Source organism: Lasioglossum baleicum, chromosome 3, assembly GCF_051020765.1.
Source record: "Lasioglossum baleicum chromosome 3, iyLasBale1, whole genome shotgun sequence".
In the NCBI taxonomy this organism is placed as follows: domain Eukaryota; kingdom Metazoa; phylum Arthropoda; class Insecta; order Hymenoptera; family Halictidae; genus Lasioglossum; species Lasioglossum baleicum.
The window spans coordinates 2,721,003-2,740,064 of record NC_134931.1 but is presented as its reverse complement, the minus strand read 5'-3'; the positions used below and the strand labels follow the sequence as shown (position 1 = coordinate 2,740,064).

The 19,062-nt window shown below is 38.8% G+C and overlaps 4 protein-coding genes across 6 annotated transcripts; 3 read left to right on the top strand and 1 right to left on the bottom strand.

Moving 5' to 3' along the window:
* Nucleotides 1-1,505: 1,505 nt before the first annotated feature.
* On the top strand, nucleotides 1,506-4,809 carry Rnf11 (Ring finger protein 11). Its single transcript, XM_076420363.1, has 2 exons — nucleotides 1,506-1,641; nucleotides 2,680-4,809. The coding sequence occupies exons 1-2, from the start codon at nucleotides 1,513-1,515 to the stop codon at nucleotides 3,067-3,069; spliced, it is 519 nt and encodes a 172-aa protein (XP_076276478.1). The 5' UTR covers nucleotides 1,506-1,512; the 3' UTR covers nucleotides 3,070-4,809.
* Nucleotides 3,521-15,712, bottom strand: LOC143221989 (uncharacterized). Its single transcript, XM_076447762.1, has 6 exons — nucleotides 15,534-15,712; nucleotides 13,364-13,442; nucleotides 13,250-13,288; nucleotides 12,937-13,140; nucleotides 11,136-11,243; nucleotides 3,521-10,284 (listed from the first exon to the last, which is right to left on the bottom strand). Exons 1-6 carry the CDS (start codon nucleotides 15,710-15,712, stop codon nucleotides 9,979-9,981), a joined length of 915 nt encoding a protein of 304 aa, XP_076303877.1. The 3' UTR covers nucleotides 3,521-9,978.
* Nucleotides 5,914-9,894, top strand: LOC143207190 (OTU domain-containing protein 7B). 2 transcript variants are annotated; one of them, XM_076420361.1, is made up of 8 exons: nucleotides 5,914-6,053; nucleotides 6,448-6,679; nucleotides 6,751-7,166; nucleotides 7,635-8,006; nucleotides 8,084-8,397; nucleotides 8,526-8,684; nucleotides 8,750-8,825; nucleotides 8,888-9,894. In XM_076420361.1, exons 2-8 carry the CDS (start codon nucleotides 6,466-6,468, stop codon nucleotides 8,987-8,989), a joined length of 1,653 nt encoding a protein of 550 aa, XP_076276476.1. In that variant the 5' UTR covers nucleotides 5,914-6,053; nucleotides 6,448-6,465; the 3' UTR covers nucleotides 8,990-9,894. The 2 variants fall into 2 exon arrangements, with proteins under 2 accessions (XP_076276476.1, XP_076276477.1); XM_076420362.1 differs by lacking the exon at nucleotides 5,914-6,053 and adding an exon at nucleotides 6,132-6,289.
* Nucleotides 15,012-17,734, top strand: LOC143222001 (baculoviral IAP repeat-containing protein 3-like). 2 transcript variants are annotated; one of them, XM_076447798.1, is made up of 4 exons: nucleotides 15,012-15,222; nucleotides 16,332-16,531; nucleotides 16,683-17,333; nucleotides 17,407-17,734. In XM_076447798.1, exons 3-4 carry the CDS (start codon nucleotides 16,704-16,706, stop codon nucleotides 17,605-17,607), a joined length of 831 nt encoding a protein of 276 aa, XP_076303913.1. In that variant the 5' UTR covers nucleotides 15,012-15,222; nucleotides 16,332-16,531; nucleotides 16,683-16,703; the 3' UTR covers nucleotides 17,608-17,734. The 2 variants fall into 2 exon arrangements, with proteins under 2 accessions (XP_076303913.1, XP_076303914.1); XM_076447799.1 differs by lacking the exon at nucleotides 15,012-15,222 and adding an exon at nucleotides 15,751-16,184.
* The last annotated feature ends 1,328 nt before the right edge of the window (nucleotides 17,735-19,062 follow it).

Genomic DNA, 19,062 nt, shown 5'->3' with positions numbered 1-19,062 from the left:
CCTGCTTCAAGAAAGTCCGCCATGATGCTACGTCACGATTGTCACGATTCGATTCTCGAAAGCATCGATATCGATTCCAAAATACTTTTTCATACGAGAACCACCAATTGGTTCTTTTCCCGCGGAATCTGTAACAGAAAGAACAAATTCTCATTCATTAAAATTGACAAACAGTCAGAAACTAAATCAGAATTAATAGTAAATAAACAATTCAATTTGAATGGAGAATCCAAATGAATGTGAATCAAAATTAAATAAACTTGACTTTTCTATACAACGAAACGAATTTAAATAGGGTTGGTCGTCACGACACAAGAGTAAATTATCGCGAGAAGGCGAGACGATTCGAGAATAAATTTAAATCAATGAAAATTAGATAAGATTAAACTTTACCTCTAAAAACCAGAAATTGTTGCCTCTTTCTTATGTAATCCTGTAGATTTTGGCGAAAAAATGCCAAAAATCTACGCTTCACAATCCTCAGCGGTCAGTCGTTCAAAATGCCTGTTTGATAGATAGAAATTCCCGAGCTCTTGCGATGCCACCTAGCGGCACCGCTCGGTAAGCGGCGTGCGACCGTTATTACATTGATTACATTCGAACATGGCGGGTACTCTTATCAGAAAGTATATGTATGTACCAGAGAATATAGACAGTATATTGAGTTCAATAAAAATTCAAATACCGTGAGGCTGGCAGCACCGACGAGGTACTCTCGTCGGTGCCTTGGGTACCACTTGGGTACAAACAGGTACAAATGGTACAAAGGATGTTCAATTCAAGATCCTCCAATATCATTGAGATTTTGGAAATTCTGATTGACAACGACAATTCATCTACGACATCACGGGCCAATCGTGGATTGGTTGCCGAGTATCTTTCGGATGGGATATAATGTAGAGATGCGATGCTTTGACAAGCTGTTTGTATCGTTCCTCGGTGATTGGACGATTGGACGTTGGCAAACGCGATACGGTCTCGGCGACGAATCGCGTCGTAGTACCAAGTACCAGAGTACCAGTACCTTTTACGCAGCAGAATGCAAGTGGAATGGCGTGTATCTACTAAATGTCCGAAGAACGTCGCTCTAGTATCAGAGAGATGTGAAAAGTGCATTTTCTTTTGATCGCGCACACAGCTGCACACAGCTTGGCCAGTGTACCAATGTAACTGGCCTGTTTTCCTTTTGGCCGCGTCCTGATAGATGCGTGGCGGAGAGTCAGCTGTAGTTACGGATACGTGACGAACAATGCATCGCTGGTGAAGGTCCCTGCGCCACCTTATTTTGACGCGAGAATCACCAACTGTCATCCGATCGACCAAGACCAAGACGGATCCCCGTAAAAAGGAATCGTCACAAAACAACGCGATCTACGATGGGGGCAGGACTCCTAATATCCCAGGTCGGAGCTGTCGCGATTCTTTAATCGACGCTGGGATATATATTTACGAGTCGAACGACGAGCTGCGTGTGGAAAGCTACAAGATCGGAGCCGTCGTTCTTCCATCAAAATGGGAAACTGCTTCAAGCGTTCTGGTGGCAGTCAACAAGACGACACTACGTTGCTGAGCAACAACTCCGATCCTGTGCTGCCCGTTGGTTCGTCGCGGGAGGACCACGGACATTTAATACCTTACAATGTAATTCTCTCGTTTCTTCAATTGCCTCTAATCCCGAACTACTGTCTATCGCGCGTCCCCGATTTCTCTTTGTTTTCACGATAGCGAAAACGATGTCAACACTTTTACGCGTTCGTCGTTCCAACAATTTTAGCTGTGTCATTCTCAGCTGAAAGATATTATCTATGCTAATAGGATTTATTCGTTTCCTAAAGGGGATATTAACCCTTCGATTTAGAGTCTGTCATTTGAAATAAACAATAATCTGGCTATATTTGTTGCAGGTAAAAGTTAGAGTGATGCTGTTCAGTCTCTTTGCATTTGTTAAGATGTCCAGATGTTGTTGATTAGGGAGATAGACTGAATTTTGCTGGAAGCCAGTTTGCTAATTGACCCTTTGACCATGTATCATCCGCATCTCGTAACATGGTGCTCGAGATGGCACAGTGGTGACGTAGTAGTGGTAACCTTCTCAGCGAACTGTGTGACTCAACTATGTGCGTCTGACCAATCAGACAGTTTCTTCGCTAATTCCTTTCGCATTCACTCCGAACACCATGTTATGAGATGTGAACGATACAGTGCCTATATGTATTGTTTAGTTTGTCCATCTGTAATCTGTAATTCTGGTATGATTCTTGTTCAGTATTCTTTATGATGTTATCTCATACAGTGAGTCCTTGACTTACACAGATTCGTTTTACATGAATTCTTAGAAGCAACTCAAAAAACCAATTCCGAACTGTGAAATTCGTTTTTTGATTGCCAGAATGTGAACTTTGTCGGTACATATGTGACAGAACCAAAAATTAGTGTTTGCTTGTATACAGCATAGGCATTCAGCCATTTTTAAATGGTAAATTTTACGTGGAAAGTGCTGGAAAAAATTAACCATTTAAGTCGAGGACTTACCGTATACTGTGCATCTTGATGATCGCTGTATCACTTGATTAGCCCTTTCGTTTGAGCATTACATAGTCAAAGAGTTAATGGTTACACCTTTGATCATTTTGTTTCACTCTATAAAAGCAAGATTCTCATTGGTTCTGGACATTGCAGGAGTTGGTGAGCTCTTACTATCCACCGGGTGGTCAGCTGCAGTCAGTCACTTTAAACATAGGCTATGGAATTGGCATTGGCGTAACAGTGGGGCGAACAAACGAGCTTAGTTCGATGAGCCAAGAGGAGTTACGCGTACGAATTGAAAAACGTCTGGGACTGATTCAACATCTGCCTCTGCGCGAATACGATGGAGTCAAGAAGGAGGAATGCGTAATCTGTATGATGGAGTTGTTAACAGGCGAACAAGTGCGTTATATGCCGTGTATGCACACCTATCACGCGGCTTGCATCGACAGTTGGTTACAACGTTCGCTAACGTGCCCGTCGTGTATGGAACCATTAGACGCTGCCTTGATTAGCTCTTACTTTGATTATCCGACCACTTAACGCTGTAAAAGCAAGAAATTGGAGTAGCTAATCAGTAATCAAATTATACTATCATGGTAAAGAGTGCAACCGGGAAGAACCGTTAATATTATTATCGCATATAATGGCTTCCAAACTAGTGAAGGAGCCTTCTCTCGTTAATGGCCAATTATATTCGCCATTGTATTCAACGTATCCGCGCACGTGCTGAGTAATAATAATAACTTGTATCATAAAAGAGTTGCAAACGTCTTCTGCGTAGGTCATTCCCTCTTACAGGGTAATGTTCTCCAAGTGGATCATTGCAATAACGAATACGGTGTATTTACAGTCGAAAAGCAATCGCCATAACTTATTAGTTGTTTTCTTTTTTTCTGTGGAATCTAAAATAGTTTTTCCGTTCTCCTACCGCTTATAAAATGTTCGATTTTACGCTCGACCGAGTCGAGCTACCGAAAAAAAAGGAATGTAAACGGTGTGTTTCGCTAAGGCTGTTTTTAAGTTTGAACAAAAGTACAGTACCTCTACTTGACCATCGTGGGTTCATCGAGTAGCGATAGACGATTAAATATATAAATACACGTTGTGAATATCGTGACCGATAACGATGTACTACCAGATATCACACTATCTATATTTTTAACTATAATTCCAATCGTTTCATATTTTCAGATACTAAAAACAAAAAACATATTTTCAGATTATAACTTTCGACGTACAAAGTCAATCTCGTTATTTTCAAATGCCGCATCTCTTGTTTAAACGTAGAGAGAAAGAGAAAGAGAGAGTGTGTGCGCGAGTGTATGTGTGTGTGAGAGAGAGAGAGAGAGAGAGAGAGATCGTGAAACGCGTGAACTATCATTTCCTCGAGAATTGAATATAACGTGATTTAAGGAAACCTGGTTAAACCAAAAAACATTGGGAGTTGTTATTTTATATTTCAAATTGTAAACGTGTGTAAACAATGGGCTGCTTGGCATCGTACTTTTATGTTACTATATATGGGATATCGCCTGTATATTTTTTTCATAAATGTACACGTAACAAATTACACTGTAACCGTATCACTGAAATGTCTTTCTGTTCAATGATTACATTGAACGTGACTCGTGCGTAATGTTAGGATATATAAACCTGTGTATCGGGTTGCTAGAGCTTCGAAACAGAAGCGTCAAAGTCATTGATTGGTCGATGGAACGTTTAATTCTTTAACATTGATCTTACGATTAGCGATGCTTAATTGTGAACGAGCGACAAACTTTATTTTTATAGAAATTGTACACAAAAGTCTGTATCTTTAAACTTTTGTATTGTTCAATCCAACCATATTATACTTCAACGTGATTTCAATCGTGTAAATGCGTGAAGAAAAATGGAGTTTAGACTTGGATTGGTTTGTAATTCGATCAAATTCGAATTTAAATTTATAACATTTTGCGTAAATGATCTATACAACTTAGAATTCGTGATAACAAACAATCAGCCAATGTTCACTAATTTTCTTTTAGAGTCTACATTGCGGAATTCTTACAACAAAAGAAATCAATCGGTAATGTTTCTCGGATAAATCATGCGTATGTATATGTTAATTCACGTTTGAACATTTCCCGCAGAGACAAGAATATTTTTCTGTTTTACCGAAGCTTCGCGTGTAATATTGCTGATTTGTTTAAAGAGGAAAATGATGCTGTGACATAGTGATTTATTGACAAAATGCAAATATACGAATAGCGATTTAATACAAATATAAATATTTAGTAAGAGCTGTTGTATTTTCCACAACCTTCTATTCCTCTCTCACACCGACCATTATGTTCCATGATGTATAATAAATTATACTAAAGATTTTACTGAAGAGTTCACATAAGTTCATTAATCAAGAAGTTCTGTCTTACATTTTCCGATTCGTATTACTATAATTAACCCCCTGCCGTATTTTAACGAGTCACACTCGTCATGAACATTTGAAACAAAGTCTAACAAATACAAACGAATTACGCCTTTCTTTTTAAATGAAATAAAATTTGATTCGTTTCTAATCAATATTTAATAATTCAAATAAATGTAGCCATACAAAGAATATAAACTTTCTTTTTCTTCTATGACACTTTTGGGGACAAAGACGAAAACGTCTTAAATTAAAAAATTAATTAAAAAATCATTGTAACTGTAAAGAAAATGATACGGCACAAGGAATTAAGCTCCGTAAACTTATCTTACTTCTTCAGAAAGTAATTTGAATAATAGTGCAATGTGATTAGAAGGTTCAAATTTCCGCGCCAATTCAGACAACGCCATCTACGAGCTTTTCCCTACTGTGTGCTCACCGTGCTCACTCCACGGTGAATTACACTGTGTATCATGTGTGTGTGATCTTTTTGATCGCCCTGTATAAATGCGATACCTATATGCGTGTAAGTCGTAAGTAGGCGGGTATTTACATAGGTGTGTACATGCCTATTACACAGTTTCAAGGTCAAACATCACATTTCTAGCAAACATCGGTAGCGCGATGTGTTATGACAGGAACGGTTGAGTCAGTTGAGTGTGGTCTTGTAATGTTTTCTTGAATTTCGAAACTGATTGTGCCGCAGCGATCGCGCGAACCTGCCACTGCCAGTGGACGGGCACGGTACTGCGTAAATAAGAACAGTGTGTAAATAGTAGTGTGTACCCGTTGTGCATCGTGTTGACATGTGACCGGTTTAAAGTTTCACGGTGATTTCCGTGTGCAACAATAATAAATTGTTTTTCTCGTCCTCCTACACAGCCGCCGCACAGTGTCGAGGCTGGCCAAGCTTTAGGTTATGTTGTGTTTAGATCGCAGCCCGTGCGGACACATTCTCACTCAGTCGCAGCCGATACGTCGCGGACAGCCTTCCACGGAAAGGCATCAAAATATGAGAAAACGTACGAGCCGTTCGTGCGTCGCAAGCCAATTAGACTACCATTTAACGACGTTCCGGCGTCGTGTTCCGTCGCTCTAATTCGATATACGGGCCAAGGTTTGCATTTTTTCAGTAATTGCATCCAACCAGTAGATACATATACATACAAATGCGTAGATGATACTGCACACATATAGTCGCGTATACATATAGACACGGTGTGTACATGCAATCGCGCATCCACAGCTGAATTTAGTCGCTTTCGATATTTCGTAATCTCGAGAATCGAAATGCTTTGCTGCTTGCATTGATCATCTCTACTTGTTGATGTTGACGATTAAATGCATCGTATAGTACGTTATTTCTCGAGGCTTTTATTTCTGTTTTTCTCTCTCGAATTTTTATCAGTTTCTACCATAAGCTGTTTAACCATACGACATTGTTTTCGATGCCTAGTAACGAATGTGTTAATTACATTAGTTCAGTACTAAATGAAATGTTGATTTACTAGGTGCACTAAAGCAGGGTGATGAACCTGGGACTGTCCCCATATGATGGTTTGGAGAAAGAGTCAACTTCCAACAGTGCTTTGGAAAATGGAAGCGGCGCTACCAAGAAATTGGCCAGAGGCATATCCAGAGCAACCGAAAATGCAGCTATCGTTTCCTATGCTCGTTCCCAGATAGGGTCATTGGATACTCCGGAGTTCACGTTTTCTCTTCCAGACCTAACCGTGTATCCAGGTACTTTACAAGTGACAAAATTCACGTTATACATATTTACTGTAGTTAATGTAATAAAATATTGCTTTTAGATTCTTTTCGTCAATTTTTGGAGAAAGATCTGATTGAAGGAGGATGTTTGACTTCGTTGGAAGCTGCCGGTCGCTTGAATTGGTGGTGCGGTGGGAAAAATGGAAGCAACAGAGTCCTCTGGCCTTTGGCCACATCTGGAGATGGCAATTGCCTTCTACATGCAGCCTCTCTGGGCATGTGGGGCTTTCACGATAGACTTCTCACGTTGAGAGAAGCGTTGCATAATACTTTAGCCAAAGGGGAATACAGACACGCTTTGCTTAGAAGATGGAAGTGGCGGCAAATGGGCTTGAACGCTGCTGCAGGACTGTCCTACACGGATGCGGAATGGTTGACTGAATGGCAGACCATCGTAGACATGGCTTCTCCTATTTTCAGAAATCAGACAGCTACTTCTTATCAAAGTTTAGAGGAAGTATGTAACGTTTCTCTGTCTCCGATATAGTATTAGGTCTTCCCATAAATTGTGTCTTTTCAAGATCCTCTCGTACACCATTTTCTATATTATCTCATAATTTCTAAAACATCGTCGAAGAATGAATGTCAAAACATTCATTTTTAGCATTGCGTGCTGTAGGAATTTAAAAAGGACAATACGATTAAACACGTCGTTTAAAAGATTTGCGACGTATTTGGAGAACATGTTTCGATTGCAAAACAGCGGCAAAGATGGTTTTCTAAATTTCAAAACTGAGTTTTCGATAAACCAAGATCGGGTCGTCCAACAACGCTTGATATTGAAGAAGATTTAAAGTTCTATAATTAAAAGTAAATGTATATGTATTAAATTTCTACACTTAAAGCGTTAGAAAGCGAGACGATTTATGGGATGATCTAATGTATTCCGACTGAACGATAGACTAACCGCGATGCAATGTTTTAGGTACATGTATTAGCGTTGGCTCATGCTTTGAAAAGGCCTATCATAGTTATAGCGGAGACCATGTTAAAGGACGCAGAGGGTGCAGCTTTAGCTCCAATTCCGTTCGGGGGCGTGTACCTCCCTCTAGAAGTACCTACGTCTCGTTGTCACAGAACTCCGTTGCTGCTAGCCTATCATTCTGCCCACTTTTCTCCCCTTGTGATCGTCGACGGATCGAGCGATTTTGAAGATCGTTGCAACGAAGGCGTCAACATACCTTTAGTCGATCCTGACACAGGACAATTGTTACCCGTCCTTTTCGCGGTAGATCCTGGACCCGATTGGGACTGGCATGGAGGGTCTCGCGACTTGATCGAGTGCCAACAAGATACGGTAACTTATCTTGCGATATACAGAGGAAATGTACTTGCATTCGTTCAAATATACTCATAGAATCTACTTCTGTTTAGATGGAGATCTTGTTACGAGAGTATTTAGACTGTGAATATCAAAATTTTACTTCGGAGGAGATTGAGAGATTAGCCGACACCGATGGTTCATTTTCGAAAACAGCGAAGCAATTGTTGGGTGTTGCGAAACAGTTTGGTTCAATTGGTAAATCCGTTAGCAAAAAATTATGGCCTACCACCAAGAGACCAAAGAGCCCGCCGACAACAGCGGGTGGACTTCCGTCGGAAGGTTTGCTATGTATAAGAATCAGAAGTAGACGTCATCAGTACGTGGATCAGATGCTTCAGAATTATCTTCAATGTGCTCACGCAAGGTTTTACATCATCTGGTTCTAAAGCAACATTAAACCCTCGAACGCCGACGTCTTAAGATAAAAAGTGTCCGCCTTCCGAGGGTTAAGTTGATGTACGTATTTTGTATTATAAATCGAATATGCTACAGGTACCTGCAGGATCATAAAGTAGACGATACTGGCAGCGAGTTAAATTATGGTGCGGGAAAGTCGAAATTTTATGCTGCCAGCGATCGAGGAAGTCACGCGAGTGTTAGCAAACTGTTGCCCACTAATCCAAACAAGGATCGCACGCTTTATCTTTCAAGGTATGTATAACTGTAGAATTCTGTCGATGATTGTGAACGCAATTTCTAACCAGCGTCGTTTGTAGGTCCACTTTTTACAAAGACCAAGCGTCATCCGAAAAACCGGGGCCAGAACGGTGGAACAACAGCAATAGTTTAGGGGTATGTGTTGAACGGGCGACTCATTCTAAGTCCGAAGTTGAGTAATTTGAGGATGATTTCAGGCTATTGTGAAAGAATGTCGGAACGGACAATGTCAATTCTTCGGTTCGGCAGAGAATGATTACTACTGTTCACAATGTTGGGCGAATCGACGATACCGTTGAGGATTTCAACTTATCGGCGCATGACAATAATGACTCTTTAATATTGTTCGTATTAAATCATCTATAATCAGACTTAGACTTAACACTAGCCATTTTAAAGCGAAGTTCAAGAGAAATAATCGAATTGTCAGATGTTCTTCTTCCTGCTACATCGATTCATATTTATGTTTCTCGATCGAAATTGTTATTTTGATTACTCATTCATATTTGTGCCCATAATTATGAAAGTGGTCCAAGTCAAAATTTAAAAAAAATTAGTTTATCGTTTAGAATTTTTACGGTATTGTCAAAAATGAACCGTTAGAATCGTTAGATAGTGCTTGTTGTTTCAACATTAGACTTAGACCACTTTCATAATTACGAGCACATTTGACTCTTTCAAAAGCATATCAGATGTACAGGGTTCAACTCTCTCTTTGACTAATATATATACACACACACACACTAAATGCCTTTCACGCGTAGCTTACACATCAGACCAGTCCCAAAAGAGATACGTATATTTTCAAGTAATGACGAATCAGTATTTTCACAAAGATATATATGTATATATAATAATTCATGGCGATGTTCTGTACGTGCCTTCTGTCGCGCAGAATTACTACAAATAACAAAAAAGAGGTGCAAACTCGATAATACTCGTTCTTCGATGCTGCGACGGGGATATCTGTTTTCCCTCGCGTCTACCTCCACCGCTTTTAATATAATGCTTTGTATGAATTGATCGCGCTTCTCTCTCGCTTGATCACTTGCTTTTGTGAAATGGGATTATTTAGAGAAGTGCGATCCTGAGGTGTTAAAGTGATATTCAAATTGTTTAGTACGTATAATCTCGAGATGCCTGTTGGCAGTTAATTGTTTATGTAAAGCTGTGTGAAAAATAAAACCTATTTTTCTATCTCGTGCGCTATTTTGATTGTCTCTCTTATCTTTACTGATGGTCGATGATTATCCCTGCAAAATTTAAGGGAACAATATTGGAATATTTTTTATTTGTATGTAAATGTTTCTTGTCGTTCTTCGTCTAAGAGATATTGCTCTGAAAGAGAGAAAATTGGGCAGCTGAAAGCAGTATTGTGATCTTGAAATATGAACCTATAACATGTGTGTGTTGTATTAAAATTTAATATGCATGTACATATAATCAGAGAGTGTATATGAGAGTGCCCACGCCCGGGTTTTGGGCAGTTTTGGCCGTGCCCATTATAGTGCTGCCCCCTACAGTGCTTATAGCCTGGATCAGCTCCCGTCTCCACACTCAGTCCGGACAATAACCTATATACATCATCTTTGGCCTTGATCAGAACGAAAAGTTTATATCGTTTTATATAAAATATGTAACTAAGACATAGATCTAATATACAAATCTCTAATCAATATAAATTAAATATAACATTAATTATAATGATAGAAGTATTTTAATTTTTTCCAATCTTTTAGTTGCAAACTCTAGTTGTAAAAAATAAAAAACCCGGAAGAATTCGAAGAAATACAGATTTCATATCGAGGCGTAAATGCGACCATCTTGAACATCATTAATTTAATAATGAGGTATTGTCATCAACCCTATCTCCGATTTTTTCATATTTTTAGCTATTCATATATGCATGGTCATTGCGTGCTCGCATGTGTTTAGATAGAAGGTTTGCCGATTTGGAGATGCAAGATTAATTGATATTTTTTGAATGAATCCGACTAATTCCTGTCAATTCATATTTCCGAAACAATTATGTATGATTCAGTTAATACGCTCCTACAAATTGGAGTACCCACCGCGAACCACTCGAATACAAAATCACGTTCATGTACGCTCCTGATGGTGAACTGGAGTTCAAGGTGATACGAAGATAATGAATAAGAATCGTATAGAGTATAGATAGATTGTCGAAGACATTCGTTGAATGTGTAAAGTCACCTTGCTTACTTGTTTTCTTTTTTTTTATTTTTGTACATATACCAAAATAAAATCAATTGCAAAATTTGTACTAAACAAACAAACAGACAGACAGACAAGAAAGCGAGCTAATAAAAACGTGGTAATAAATAACTAGACGGCGAATGCATATGCAAAAATGTATAGCCTAAAATCCCCAATCTAGAAATAATGGATTTATCGTTCCCTGCTTCTTCAAAGCGGCCTACGTACCTGTCGATGAATTTCAAGTTCAGAGGTCCTTTGGGCGTGTACATATATAGAGTTGATATGGTAATCCAGCTTCTCGTAATGATATTCAGTCTTATAACGCTGGAGAATCTGGAACAAGATCAATTTTATAACAATCGAACATGAAGATATACTTAAAAGACGAACGTGTATTCAATTTCATTAAAAAGCAGCTCTGTTCTCACTTGGAAAATTAAATATAATCCGATACTGCACTAAACGAATCGCACGATGTAGTTATTTAGTTATTTAGTAGCCAGTTACAAAAATTTGTTACATGCACACACCTGCGAGTCGTCTCTCCCGCTCTTCTTCGTTTTCTGTAGCTTTAGACATTGGTTTCCCTCGGGTCTCAATTATGCATCGGGCCTTAATTTGTGTCCGGGCTGTTTGTCTCTCGATCAAGCCGGTTCGTCGAGGTCCTGGTACTGTACTTTGGAAATGAAATGGATGATTGTGTGAAAATTTGCTTGTCAAACGAACATTCCGGGAAAAGGTTCAGGTAATTTCGTGCGGGAGTTTCATTGTGGGGAAGCACAGCGCGCGCAATAAACAGAGTCCGAAAATCCAGGGTTGTTTTGGTAACTACCCAGGATTTATTGGCCCTCGCGACGGTCGAAGTAATTGCCCAGTTTTATTGACGTTTTATTACTTCGTCGCGTACCCTGGTATAAAGCAGCGAAAGCAATTTGGATATCGTGAAACGGTTCGAATTTCTTTTATTGCTGTTCTTGGAAATTCTGAAAATGTCAACAAATATACACGATCAGTGTCTGTACGTTTACTATACGTCAGTCAGTCAGTCAGTCAGATCTGCTTCGAGCCGATATCGATTGCAGCCTGCACTCGATGCTCGAAGCTGAGTGTGCTTTTCATCTACTTTATTCGGAAATAGATCTATGATATTCTGCTTGTACAGTGTCCTGTCCAATTCAAAGCAAATTCCGAGAATTTTGCTTACTGACAACGCGTGTTAATGATGGAGACGTGCCTAGGTGAACTAAAAGTCCGCATTACAGGCATTACAGCCAGGTATACGTCGGATTATCGTGGCACCTAGGTAGCAGATTGAGGGAGTAGACTCCTTTTTCCAGCATTGCAAGAGTGCGGGATTCACATTCTCATTTCTCCGGGTAATACTAAAATGGGGGTTTTCAGTAGTCAAAAACGCTAGATGAAAAATGGATCTAGGGCGCTGTCGCCCTCAAAAGTCCCATTTTTTCGTTTACGAGGCGTACTTTGCATTATTCGGAAGCATACAACTGCGAATAATGCAAATTACGCCTCGTAAACGAAAAAAGATAGAAAAACTCCATTTTTGTATTATCGAGAAATGACAACGCGAATCCCGCACCCCTGCAATCCTGGAAACGAGTCTGAAGGCACCCCAACAAGCCTAATCCTCCCCGGCGAATTCTCGGTTTATTGTTCCTGAGCATTTACAGTGACCACCAAGGACGCTAACGGGAACTGTACTTAACGAGCGCACTGTAATAAAACTCCGAAATTCTGTTCCCCACTTCATCAACTTCTTTTCCCTTTCCTCTTCTTTCCACCAATAGAATGAGGTATTATAATACCTACAATGCAGTACAGAACAAAGCAAATGGCCTGAACGTGTTAACCGAAGTTTTTCAGTATAAAGAGTTGTTTTGTAGGTGAAAGATTTTCGGAGATTTTAAGGTCACCTTCATTTTTTTATTTTTTAATAGATGTTCGATTTTCCAAGATTTATATTAATTGATTTCAATTTTTTCAGCATTAAGATAATAGGTATAATTACCTTGCTAATGACCACCACCATTTCCAATTCAGCAAATCGTCGTCTCAAACACATCCTCCTCCCATAACCAAACGGTAGTGATGCGAAACTATGACGAACACCATCAGCTTGTAAGCATCGTTCCGGAAGGAATTCGCTGCTTCGTGGAAAGTATGTACTTGTCCAGATTGCGCTTATCACGTAATGCTGGAAAACCACATAAACCTAATTGCATAGACAAGGTCGTTAATTGAGGACAAAAACCTCCTCGCGTGTTCGTCGTTTACTACTCGTTGTGTTGCTTTCAATTACATTGTGTTTCTCCTACTAAAACCTGAATTATGTTATCGTCGCTGTTCGAGTCTCCAGTGAACTAGAGATTTGATTTGTCCAAGCGAATATATTGTTGAAAGTTCATTTTATGTTTGCGGAAAGAATTGTTTCTTACTCCTTTTGGCACTTGGTATCCACCGATAACCGTGTCCTTGGTCATGCAGCGACCATTCCCAATAACGACCGGATACATTCTAGTAACCAATAAGGAAATCATAACAACGTTATTATACAGGGTGTCCCACGCAACTGGAACAGGCTGTTGTTGGATTCCGTGTTCAGAAATCGAGTACAACACTTTTTATAAATCGTAAAGAAGTTTTATTTAACAAAGGTCTACACAGTAGCGTAGTAAGGTTCAAACAGAGACTTCCTAGTCTCGAATTCGCAAGGGAACCAAAATCTGATACTGCTGTTTCGGCAGCTCTATTGTATATAACCTATTTTGGAGAGGGGGAATGTGGAAGGGAGTGGGAAGGGGATGCGTTGTCGAAAGTATGACGTGGAAAGGACAAGGTCTAAGGGTTGTATAGTCCTATCTAGTTCTAATAACTTATAAGTTTAGGCTGACGTGTCCGTGGCTTATCGGGTATACAACACTGTACCTCCTAAACGGTCGGGAATAGAGGAAAATGTTATAAGAAAAACTATACTATAAAGTTATATACATTAATATTTTATTCTATACTTTGCAATCATGACTTTAACTAATTTTTTTTTTTTTGTTATGTTACAGAAAGGCAGGGACCATTTAAAATCGATTTTCGTAACCGGAGATGTATGAAACTTGACAAATGTGTTTGAAATTTGTGTTTTATTTGTCTAGTTTCATACTTAACGACCTGATATATGTAAAATATCATTACAATAATTATGTGATTACCAAAATTGTTAGGAGTGATGCACATATGTATATTGAAATATAACGTAAATAAAATATTTTATATTGCATTATCAAGTTTGTACATTATTTTTCTGATTATAAAAATATTCAGTATTACATAATACATCAACAAAGAAGTATCGAAAAAATTGATTTTGATTTTTTAACAACGATACAATTTATAAAAAATTCTGAGAAAAATTAAGGACAATTGTTTCAATAATATCGGACTAATGAATTTTTATAAAACTGGTATCTCGAAAAGTTCAATACGAAATACATATGCATTTTCTTCGAATGTTTCGAGATTTTCAATTTTTTTAAACATGTCTGCATAATCTGAAAAATCTGAAAAAAATCTCAATCATGTGTGCTATTAAGTGGAATATTTATGAATGTTTTCGTAATTGTGTTTATTGAGCATGGTTCGACTAAAAATCAATTTGTGTTGGGGGCCTTCTGGACCACCTTAACTTTAAAAATCAACGAGAAAAATTTTTTAAGAAATACAAAACATATTTTAGGATGAACCATTAAACCCGGTTTTTTAAAAAAAAATTTAGTCCAAATTTCGCTTCGATATCTTTTTTAGATCAAAAGTTATAGCAAAATGTGCACCGCGCCGCGCCGCGCCGTCTCCAGATGCCGACTTTCCGACTCGTGCTTCCGAAACTTCGGCAACATGAAAATTGGTGAAAATCGAAGGAACGCGTCGCCGACGCGTTCGGTCGAGCAGGTAGTCACACGGACATGGTAGAGGTACGCTTGTGTGTAGCGCGCGTGCAATCGAGCATGCACTCACACGGGCAGAGTAGAAGTACGTTCGTGTGTAGCGCGTGCGCAGTAGAAGCAACGGCGAGGACGGTCCGTCAGAGTGGGCGGTCCTGTGCTGGAGGGGAAGCGCCTCGCGTCCTCGATGGCTGATCGGTTCATTTGCGGTACGAAATTTGTGGAACGTTAATCTGCGGCTCTGTTGATTTTCAGTTTATAGAGATAGTTTAAGAAATAGAACTCGAAGTTGTGTGACAATTATCGCGTTGCTGTACTGTGTTGTCTTTGGATTTTTACGGAACGTGTGCGACTAATAATACGTAAGTGTTTGTTTAAATACTATTATTATATAGACTGCGGAATTATACATTTATGATAAAAATGGGTAGGTCTAATTTCTGACACTAAAAAAATTTGAAGGATTTAAATTTACTACTATATTAGTTTTAACCTATTAAATATATTCAACAAGATATTAAATATTTATTTCACACCAGAGCTTGTTGCAATTCAGGAGAAAGCTTTTATTTTGCATAAACATCCGCAGTCTAACTATTATAAATGGACTGCTAAATTTGTTCGTTAGTTCTCACGTTGGTAATCATGGTATTTTTATATTTTCCTTTCCAACAATAACACAGTCAGCCAGGCCGTCTCGAGCAGAAATCGAGCACAGCCTGGCGAGCAGATGGCGTGCATTATGCCGTCAGAAGCTGCTCGGGCTGAACGAAGGCATAGTGTCAGGACCGAGCTGCCTTCGTTCTGCCCGAGCAGCTTCTGCCGGGCAGATGCCCGTCTAAAATCGAGCATTTTGCTTTCTGGCAAGTGAACTTATTTTTACGGGATTAGTTCTATGCTCTTGTAGCATTCGCAATCATTTAACATTCAGTTACTCGCACTCCATTTTCTACATAATTTCTATATTAAATGAAATGACTGCTTCAATGCGCAAAACGAATATTTGTCAGTGTTCACGCTTGTAACACTAAATTTAAAGTTTTAAGGCTGAAAGTATTGTACGCGAGTAATTAAAAGTTAAATATTCGATATACTATGTTTATTATAACAAAATTTAGCGTGATTTCTAAGTGAAATGATTTCCGGCTAACCTCAAAAATTAATATTTTCGTAAAAATTCTGGATGATCGTTATACTGATTGTGTTTACCTGCGACTATCGCACCTGTATGAAAACATCGATGCTCGCGAGGTTCAACGTATTCGAGTTATATGGCAAAGAAACAAACAGTGACACTGCCTTCTTAGACATTGTTCTTATTAAAGTAACTTGTTTTTATTTTACACTCGAACTCATAAGATTGCTATTGAAAAAATAAAATTTTCATTCATAATTTGAAGAGTAGGATTTTGTTCAGTTGATTATATGTATAAAACGGAACGGCATTCTAATGTTTATTCTTTTTCTACAGGGGAGACAATTGACAGAGGCAGAATTGAAGGTTCAGAGATCTCTAGAGAGTCTTTCCATTGCGGAGTGGTATCTGAACAAACGCTGGAACCCGCCTAAAATTTTAAACAACACCCCAGGTTCATTGTCGCCCACCATCTTGGAAGCATCCTGATTGGAAAACAACTTCTGTGACGAATTTGAACACATTAACTATATCAGGTATCTATCGCCATCCAATCTAATTAATAAAACTAGATTATTCTCACCATAATGCGTTATTTACCTAGCGAGGTAAAATTCATCTAAATGTTCAAGGTTCATTTTATTTTGAAATTCATCTAAACCACTTATCGTCGAATAATCTGTGTAGGTCGATCCGTTGGTGTATAACATGCTCCATGAAGATCTTGCCAGAGTTACATATAACGTATTTCGTCGGCTATTCAAAAAAACAAGAAAGCGGAGAGAATTGCCACTACAAAATCCAGAATTATTTCAAAAAGTAGGAATTTATTCCTCGTTAAACGACGACGTAGATAATATTAAGTATCATTTCGTACAAGCAGGACTCGAGAGCTTCGAGGATTGGCTCATTATAGAACCGAAAAGATCTGCAGCTGCTGGATTTTACTACACAGGCGAAGAGAACAAAGTAAAATGCTCGGCAACACCAGAGCCGAGAGGTAGTGACGTGTGCGCCTTTATAGAAGGAGATTATTCTACACCACTATATCCAGAGTACGGCACTAATAATGCTAGACTACGGACGTTCGAAACATGGCCAAAAATTATGGCACAGACTAAAAAAACCTTAACGGATGCCGGTTTTTTTTACACCGGTAAAAGCGATAAGATTCGGTGTCATCATTGCGGCGGCGGTTTGAAAGGTTGGGGACTGGAACATGACCCCTGGGAACAACACGCGAAATGGTTCTCGAAATGTTCTTATTTGCTGATGGTTAAAGGTCCGGATTATGTTAATAAAGTAACGGGTCAGCATATATCACCGTCATCCAAAGTGGTATGTGGAAAAATGTTAAATTTTTTTATTTTATCTTTACATAGATCGTCGTTATTATGTAATTTTGTTGCAGGAAAGTAATCCTGGTCCGAGTTCTCAATCTATCACGGAATCTGTAGAAGGAAACATAGAAGACCTACCGAATGCGAACATGCAAAACAATAAGACCATAGACAATGAGATGATGTGCAAAATTTGGATTTTTATAGTAGTATTTTTATGTTATACTAGTATGTTTTCCCTGTGGATGTATAGTAGCTTCTTGTGTGTGTGATAAGCGTGCTCCTGGCATGACAACTTGCGCAGTATGCAGAGAGCCTGTTACCATGGTCATGCGAGCCTTCTTCTCATAGTGTACAGTACAACGAAATAATAAACCCGATATAAAAAAAAATATTAAATTTAATTTATTTCTATTACATCTATATTATTTTTCCTAGACTGCGGATCTTAGTGCAAAATAAAAATTCTCTGCATCGATTGCAAGAGATGGAAACTATTGTCAGATACTGCATGCCTTTGCTAACTTATACCTGCTCTAGCAGTATTCCTTACAATAAGGGTACGACAGTAGTTTTTCCAACGCAGGGTTGTCCCCGATCATAAATCTCAACCATCCTCTCCAGTTCTTTCTCTCTCTTTCCGTCCTCCTATTACATACAACCGTATTCCTTGAGCCGTCCTTGACGTAGACGAAAACCAGACGTCCTGACCAGCGACCATCCCTTACTTTAACTCTCTATTTTCACTTTTCCTCTCCTACAACTCCCCTATAATTCCCCTACTCCAAACACATCCTTCTTCCCTTTTTTCCAGCATCCTTACTGCAGAAGTTATCTGAGCTTGAAACCATCGACATTGTAAAGAGTAAAATAAAGACCAGTAACATTCTTCCAAACCTGTCCTTATTCATTTCGGGATCACGATACTATGTACAAATTGAATGTTACTTCTTCCCCCCTTGCCGTACCATTTTCTTTACAGTTACATTAAGAGTAAACCTACACATAAATCAATAAACTAGTAATACATTAATTATCCCCTAATACGTACGGTTACACGAATTAATATTCGGACGATCTAAAATGATGATAACTTTTTTAATATTGTACTATACGATTTGTACTTTTTTGGGGAGCTAGAGCAATTAGTTTACTACAGGATGTGAAAAGAAATTTTTTCAAAAATTGCATTTGGTCGGAATTGCAGAGAAAATACTAAATGTTACATTTTACAACTTTTTCGTGCGGGCCTATATTGAAAATTTAAAAAGTACGTTTTCTTGGCCTGCGTAAGTAATATGCACTGTGAAAATTTCATCGAAATCGGTTGATGCGGGAAAAAACGACAGGCCTTGAAAGATGTAAGAATTCTTCGATATAGACTGAAAATCTGTGATTTTTACCATTTTTAAACGTTTTAAACGTAGCTCATTGCAATGTTAACCGATTTTGACGAAATTTTCAAAATATGTTTATTTATATAGTCGACTAAGAGACTGGGATAATAAATTCACTCATTTTTCTTCTACACGATAAATTGACAAATTATGTTTTTATTTGTAACGTGTTATGCTTCGTACAGACTAAAGAACATTTCGACGAACGGCGCCGCGAACAGCGCCTTGAACCTTGCTGCGAACCGCGCATTTCGACGAACGTCATTGGGCTGCGCGATGAAACGTTCGTCGAAATGCGCGGTTTGCGGCAAGGTTCGCAGCAAGTTCAAG